Raw genomic sequence first — 8,024 nt, 5'->3', positions numbered from 1 at the left:
AATTTCCTCCCATGAAATACTTAAATAGATATCGTAACAAAGAATAGCTATTACGTTTTGAAGCTATTCAAAAAGAGCCCTTATGCCGTGATATTGTGTACCGCAATGCCGTGACCCGGATTCGAACCGGGGTTGCTGCGGCCACAACGCAGAGTACTAACCACTATACGATCACGGCGAGCTACCAGGGCTGATGTTTACATGAGATCTATCCCCCACATACAACGCGCATTCACCGTATTTTGTTGAACGTGTTGCTTATCCTGTAATTCTCATTTAATTGAAATCATGGTACAAGGTTGATTTTTCTCAATGTAAACCGTGCACTTTTGGGACTTCTTTGGCCCACCTTGGCCCGGTTGAGTGGAGATTTCACTTAAGGACCAATGGAATGGTCTAAAATTTACAAACACGGCCCACCAGGGGCACTGGGCCATGCAAAATGGGCGGATTCGATTATGCTGAGCGGCGTTACATCATCGGGCATCTGTGCCACTCGGTCATTTGGTCAACAAGGCCAGAAACATTAAATAAATGTTTTAACTCGTCTTCATTCGGAAAGGCAGATAAAGTTTAAAAGCAATCACTTTTACATGTGAAAACAAAGAATGCTACTCATTACTCCACATGCTCTTAATAAAGTCACTTTGTTTTGAGGCCGATTTCGCAGTGGGCGTTGAATCAATAGGAATACACAATAAATACATCAGAATGTTGCCTTGTAGACTGTTTCATATGTAAGGCTCCTTGCAGACAGCCTACTAGGCAGCGTCCTGATTTATCAGCCTCTGAGGCTGCTATTGAATCTGATAAGCCTGCCAGAAATAGAGGCCACCCAGTGTTGATCATATACATAATGCACTGACTGCTAATCTGCCTGCAAGGAGCTTTACCTATGAAACAGCCTACAAGGTAGAATCCTGATATATCAGCCACTGAGACTGCTATTGAATTTGATCAAGCTCTGAGGCTGAAGTTGAATCTGATCAGCCTGTCAGAAATGGAGCTCACCCACTGTAAATGTAAATATTATCCATAAAACATGAAGTGTCCCTTACAATTACACACATATCAGTTGTGCATGCTAACAACTAGCACATATAATTAGATAGCTAGCTAGCTAACTAACAAGACTACCTGGCTAACTTGCTAGCTAGCTCGCTCACAAGACTAGCCAAGTTAGCTGCTTGCATGCGATTGGCTTTGGTCTTGGGGGTGGCATACAGCCTGGGAGACAGCGTTGCCTGTCATGTATTGTTTAGGGCTCAGATGCCCCAAGAGCTCTTAGCTCATGGTAAGGAACATCTGGCCTGCTAACATTATAATTTATGAACTGATAACGAGCACCAAACACAAATGAAAGCATGATGTTAGCATGACATGTCTAGTTTAGCAATCAATAAAAACACGTGCTGATCCACAGTGGGCTCTGCCGGCTCAACCATACTGTCAATCTATCATAAATTATTATATTCCTATTTATATAGTTAATCTCATGAGAAAATTATCTCGTGACATTGACAAAACAACTTTTGTTATGTCGTGATCAAGAGATAAATAAATTGTGATCTCGACATAACGAGGCAGTTATTTTTGTATCCATATGTCATCTGTGGGATTCTGTAGTACTTGCATACGTCTCTTCTATAAAACAAAGTAGCCTATCGCCGGCCCAGATTCATACACCAAGGCAAAAAAGGTTGACCAATGCGCAATAAAGGCGGGATCTGCGTTGAATAGTAATGCAGAGTGGGGACTCATTTCCGGATTCTGATTTGTTCATGTTTATTGGCCGCTCGTCTGTCAATCTGTGCAGGACAGTAGGCTGTTCCAGATTGCGAAAATTGAAAATGCGTCAACCTGAACGCACATGATGCAATGTTCCAAATGGTCAAATAAGGTTTTGTAAGGTCATGTTAAGTCATGGAATTTTTTGTTTGTTAAATTAATTCACAAAGGCACACTTTTAAAATATTATGAATCACTTTAAAAAAAAATCGACTTATCAGCCATCATTGGAATGACCTTTTAGTGCATGTCTGTGTGCTGGATGTGAATCAGTGTGAGTGGGCCGTTGCCCGAGGATAGAGCAAGCGATATTTCAGCAGCAGGTATAAAATAATGACAGACAACAGACTAACTAGATAACCAATTAAAAACATAACTTGTAGCAGTTCTCACTAGGTAACTATAGCTACCTAAGCATTCATGTTGACCCCTTTCCGCCAGCACTGTAGATAGCCTAAATAAATCTGTACCGTTGGAAAGCTGGGATTCCCCTCAATTAAATAGTAGCCATGTAAATTCGACAAGGTTAAAAATATAATAGCCTAATTGACAAATAATTTTCTGTGAATAGATCTCCCCGGAAACATGCATATTAGAGCCTTATACTGTATGTGAACATGTCTAGTTAGATACAGTTCCTGGCTTTGAAGTAGCCTACTGTATCCATTGAATGAGGGAATAATATGGTTGTAATATTTTATATCAAGGGTGGCAACCATCCTCCAGGATAGCTACTGGGTGTGCAGGCTTTTGTTCAAGCCCTGCTCTAACCACATTGTAGCCCTAAACATCAGCCGCTCAACAGGACCTTGGGCAGACTTGGGTGTTTCGGGGCTGGATCAAAAGCCAAGCCTGCACAAAACAGGAGCTCTCCAGATGGAGGGTTGACCACATGTTGACAAGGGCACAACGGCAGGAGATGGTAGGCCTACATGGGATCAGACACAGCAGCCATTGAAATGTTAATAATGCTTACTTTTCCAAGCTATAATGAAAATGTGGTTAAAAGTCATGGAGAAGTAAATGTAAAATGTGTAAGAACCCTTAAACAGTGAATAATCAGAAGTTTCTATATAGCATAATGTAATTTGTGAATTTCAGTGAATGTAGTCTAGTGGACCGATTTGGGAAATGACAGCTCCTGAATTTATTTAATCCCAAGTCAAGCACTGCTTACTAGCAATGATTTAGCTGATCTTTACTTTACAGGAGGAAAGTTTTACTTACAATGACTGTGATATTTGGTTCTCTTATGAATGCAGAATGTTCTAAATCAGAATATCAATCAGAATATCAGACATTTGATATCAGTCATGGATGTTTAATGGGTATATGTGGGGAAGTAACACACTAACACGTACAGTCAATTACAGAAACAAAAATAGTGTTTGTTCAACAAACATGTATAATAGAAAATAATAAGAAATCAGTATACTCCAGCCGGTACATACAGTATAGAAAAAAACAAAAAACACTTTACAATTCAGATGCAAAATGAAACACACAGCTTGTCTCTGATGATAAGTCGACCAGTGTAGTTTCTTCAGAGGTGTTAGATGCGGTCCTCATATTGAGACTTGTTCTGGAGGAGATGTGCAGCTAGAAATTCAATGGGATTATGAGGCCTGGAAGAGAAGAGCTAGGATTAATACAAATAAAACGTAAATAAAATTATATAATATCTTTATTGGTCCATTATACAGAAACGTGTTGTTTTATTTGGCACAGCGTCCAATAATAACAACGAGGGCATTATTCAGTGTGCGAGTATCTATTCTTTATTTCAGTGCCCAGCCTAACCACACAACACAGGCTGATGTTGTGAGACTGGGGATATACAGCATAAGAGACAAGGAAAGGATATGTATTGGAGCCTGGTTCATCTATGTTTCTTCCTAGGTTGCTGCCTTCTAGGGACTGTTTCCCCCTAGCCATTGTGCTTCTGCCTACTTGCTTGCTCGTTCAGGTTTTAGGCTGGGTATCTGTAAAGCACTTTGACGAAAAAAAAAAAAGAACCTTATTAAATTTGATGTATTTAAGCCCACCGTTCTTTGGCTAACACAGAGAGCCCCTGTAGAAGGACTGGCACCACAGTCTGGTCCAGATATGCCCGTGTTGGGAGAGACTGAAGATCCACTTTCTGTTTAGACATCTTCTCTGTGTTGGACCTCTCGGTATCCTCGATCTTCTGGAAGGGAGGAGTAATGTAGAAGCATGTCAGCCTGTATTTCCCTAGCTTCACCATCATGTAGACAGTAAAGTTATTATTAAACAGTAACATCGATGTCTATAACATGGGCTAATACTTCCCTAACCTCAGCTCAAGGCTTCATTCACTTTGAGGTGAAACCCTGTAGCAGAGGCTAATATTTCCCTAAAACAGTCACACACCAGAATCTGGTCTTACGGGAGACGTTGAATATGGCGATTCTCCTTTAAACGCAGGAAGCATCCATTCACCAGCTTTTAAAGCTTAATAATGTCAAAATATGTTCAAAGAATGGAGTTTCTCTGAGCAACTATCGTCATTACTGCCAGTATGTACATCCAAAACAGGTTTAAATAAAGTTACATGCAACTGGAAAAATGCCTTGTCTGAAAAGAATATAAATATTTTATTTGACCATCTGCCAAATCAACCTCTACTGCATCTCCCTCAATATTAGTCATGTAATTACAATACACTGAATAAAGCCCATCTAGAAATGTACAGTTACTGTAAAAATGTAGCCTAGTGTCTACTGAATAAAGGCCATCTAGAAATATATAAATCACTGTAAAAATATAGCCTAGTGTCTACTAAATAAAGCCCATCTAGAAATATATAAATCACTGTAAAAATGTAGCCTAGTGTCTACTGAATAAAGTCCATCTAGAAATATATAAATCACTGTAAAAATGTAGCCTAGTGTCTACTAAATAAAGGCCATCTAGAAATATATAAATCACTGTAAAAATGTAGCCTAGTGTCTACTGAATAAAGTCCATCTAGAAATATATAAATCACTGTAAAAATGTAGCCTAGTGTCTACTGAATAAAGTCCATCTAGAAATATATAAATCACTGTAAAAATGTGTCTCCTAAATCTACTTACATTAAATATTATTACATGTAGCACGGCTGAAACAGATTGTTATGAGGTTTTAATACACTGTTGTTGTAGGTGATAAAAATCAGACCTTTCCTGCTGCTGGATCAGCCGACCTGTGGGTGGCAGTAATGAGTAAATTTAATTGGAGGTGCAGAAGAGGTGGATTTGACACATGCACACTTGGTCAAAAAAATTATACTTTTAATTTTTCCAGACAATGTATTTTTTCCCCGGGTGCATGTAACTTTTTATTTCATCCTTTTGTGGAAGTACGTAACGGTAGCATTGACGCTAGTTGTTCAGCGAAACGCCATTCTTTGGTAAGTACCAAAACGTATTTGGACATTTATTAAGCTTGAAAATCTGGTGAATGGCAAGTTGAATGGCTGCTTCCTGGGTTTAAATGAGAATCGCCATATTCAACGTCTCCTGTAAGCCCAGACTCTGATTCAACACACAGTACAGTAACTTACAGCTGTATGACTCTCCATGCTCTGATCCATGCCCGTGTGATCTGAATGTCAACAAAACACAATGTGAGTAAAAAGGCAAAGGTGTTGATCAGGTATCCAAGTCAGGGCTTGAAACAAAGTGACTTAGCTGTTCTATTTCTATGATAGCATTGGTCTCTGTTCTGATCAAAATGTCAAAGCATCCAACCATCTGCAGAAAACAGATGGAAATGATTCTAGCAGCTAGTCTCTGTCAACTGTACATGACGGCGGGGTTGGGGAAGCCACTCTGAACATGACGGTGGCGTTGGGGAAGCCACTCTGAACATGACGGTGGCGTTGGGGAAGCCACTCTGAACATGACGGTGGCGTTGGGGAAGCCACTCTGAACATGATGACGGCGGCGGGGAAGCCACTCTGAACATGATGACGGCGGCGGGGAAGCCACTCTGAACATGACGACGGCGGCCGCGGGGTTGAGGAGGCTGAACATGATGATGGCGGGGTTGGGGGCGGGGCTGGGGAAGGAAATGACTTCACACTGGAAGAAGTTAAGCTACACTAAAGCCACCTTTAAGAAAAAAACTGTTTAGTGAACTAAAGTTACTTCAGGAAAAAACAAATAAAAATAACTATGAAAATAAAAACAAACATTTACTACACAACAGAGGATTAAAAAACAAAATAATAACAAAATGGACTATTAAAAAGCACCCCAAGGAAAGGCAAATCTAAAAATGTGTGTTTTAAGATCTCTACTAAATATGTCCACAGATTCAGACCCATCAGGTTCTCTGACAGGCTATTCCAGAGGCTGGGGGTATAGTAACTAAAGGCTGTCTCTCCATGCCTCTTGGCCCCCATCAGGTTCTCTGGCAGGCTATTCCAGAGGCTGGGGGCATAGTAACTAAAGGCTGTCTCGCCATGCCTCTTGGTCCTAGGCTTTGGGATAGTTATAAGGCTGCCTCTCCATGCCTCTTGGTCCTGGGCTTTGGGATAGTTAAAAGGTTGTCTCTCCATGCCTCTTGGTCCTAGGCTTTGGGATAGTTATAAGGTTGTCTCTCCATGCCTCTTGGTCCTAGGCTTTGGGATAGTTATAAGGCTGCCTCTCCATGCCTCTTGGTCCTGGGCTTTGGGATAGTTAAAAGGTTGTCTCTCCATGCCTCTTGGTCCTAGGCTTTGGGATAGTTATAAGGTTGTCTCTCCATGCCTCTTGGTCCTAGGCTTTGGGATAGTTATAAGGCTGCCTCTCCATGCCTCTTGGTCCTGGGCTTTGGGATAGTTAAAAGGTTGTCTCTCCATGCCTCTTGGTCCTAGGCTTTGGGATAGTTATAAGGTTGTCTCTCCATGCCTCTTGGTCCTAGGCTTTGGGATAGTTAAAAGGCCAGAGGACTTGAGGGACCTACTGGGTACATAACTTAAAGCATGTCTGACATGTATTGGGGTGCACAATCATGGATTGATTTAAAAACCAATAGAATAATCTTCAAATATATTCTAAAACTCACAGGCAGCCAGTGCAGAGACCTTTAAACCGGTGTAATGTGTTCTCTCCGTCTGGTCTTGGTCAGTACACTGCAGCATACTGTATGTTTTGCAGTTGACCAATAGCTTTCTTGGGTAGACCAGACAGGAGAGCATTACAGTAGTCAAGCCTGCTTGTAATAAAAGCATGGAGGAGTCTCTCTGTATCAGCCCGAGAGAGAAACAGCTGCACCTTGGCAATGTTCGTCAGGTGGTAAAAAGCTATTTTGGCCACATTCCAAATATGTAATTCAAAATTCTAGCAACTTTACACAGCCATTGAAGACGAGTGGGACAACATTCCACAGGCCACAATCAACAGATTCATCAACTCTATACAAAGGAGGACATGTGTTGCACTGCATGAGGCAAATGGTGGTCACACCAGATACTGACTGGTTCTGATCCAAGCAGCTACTTTTTTATTGTCCTTATTTTTTTTTCTAAGGTAGTATCTGACCAACAGATCTGTATTCCCTTTCATGTTGAAATCCATGTATTAGTGCCCAATTTATTTATATTGACTGATTTCCTTATATGAACTGTAACACAGTAAAATCTTCGAAATTGTTTAGTTGATATTTTCTATATACATGTAACGTTAATTGTTCATTTACTCCCCAACACTGGACAAGTCGCCAACTATGAGCTAGCTAATGTTAGCTTGCTAGCTACTCGACGTGGTCTCTAATCTTCGGTTTCTAAAAACGCTTATAAATCTGAAACCCGCTGCAAATAAATATTTGCTACATGATCGTAGGCGTTAGATATTAGTATAATCGTATCTTTGGTTACCTTCTGCCATGGTTTATGTTGGTTCCTAAATTGATGTCGCCGCCGAACCAACAAACAGCCAGAGAGAACTAACCGAGCAGTCGTCAGAAAATTAGGCGCTTTGATTGGCTATCCAAATTCCGGAAATGTGACTTTTAAAGGGCTAGTACTGACATTTCTGAACGCAGTTCCACAGATTATCTATTATATTGACCAGATGCTCAAATGACCGCTCTAACAATGAAAATAAATGTCTTTAGAAATGGAAGGTAGTCGGGAGGACGCAAGATCAGGTGGGACCATTCCAGCCAACGAGAGGGCAGATATGCGCTTGAACAACGGGAAGATCTCCGATATAAAGTGTTCTTTTTCCCTCAAAGTTGTCGGGATGTCA

The 8,024-nt window shown here is 40.8% G+C and overlaps 1 protein-coding gene and 1 non-coding gene across 2 annotated transcripts; both read right to left on the bottom strand.

Moving 5' to 3' along the window:
- Positions 1–106: 106 nt before the first annotated feature.
- Positions 107–178, bottom strand: trnah-gug (transfer RNA histidin (anticodon GUG)). The gene has a single exon. It is a non-coding gene; the product is annotated as a tRNA-His (tRNA).
- Positions 179–3,093: 2,915 nt separating this feature from the next.
- LOC139569931 (protein dpy-30 homolog) lies at positions 3,094–7,920 on the bottom strand. Its single transcript, XM_071391321.1, has 4 exons — positions 7,652–7,920; positions 5,354–5,394; positions 3,834–3,976; positions 3,094–3,413 (listed from the first exon to the last, which is right to left on the bottom strand). Exons 1-4 carry the CDS (start codon positions 7,659–7,661, stop codon positions 3,341–3,343), a joined length of 267 nt encoding a protein of 88 aa, XP_071247422.1. The 5' UTR covers positions 7,662–7,920; the 3' UTR covers positions 3,094–3,340.
- Between the last annotated feature and the right edge of the window lie 104 nt (positions 7,921–8,024).

Source organism: Salvelinus alpinus, chromosome 3 (assembly GCF_045679555.1).
Source record: "Salvelinus alpinus chromosome 3, SLU_Salpinus.1, whole genome shotgun sequence".
Classification (NCBI taxonomy): Eukaryota; Metazoa; Chordata; class Actinopteri; order Salmoniformes; family Salmonidae; genus Salvelinus; species Salvelinus alpinus.
The sequence above is the reverse complement of the archived record's forward strand: the minus strand, read 5'-3'. Positions and strand labels throughout refer to the sequence as shown.

What these genes read in the sequence shown, in the direction of transcription:
- LOC139569931 (XM_071391321.1), bottom strand. An exon ending in GCATGGAGAGTCATACAGCT is followed by an intron (nt 3,977 to 5,353) that starts GTAAGTTACTGT and finishes CCTCCCTTCCAG; the next exon opens with AAGATCGAGGATACCGAGAG. An exon ending in TCTGTGTTAGCCAAAGAACG is followed by an intron (nt 3,414 to 3,833) that starts GTGGGCTTAAAT and finishes CTTCTCTTCCAG; the next exon opens with GCCTCATAATCCCATTGAAT.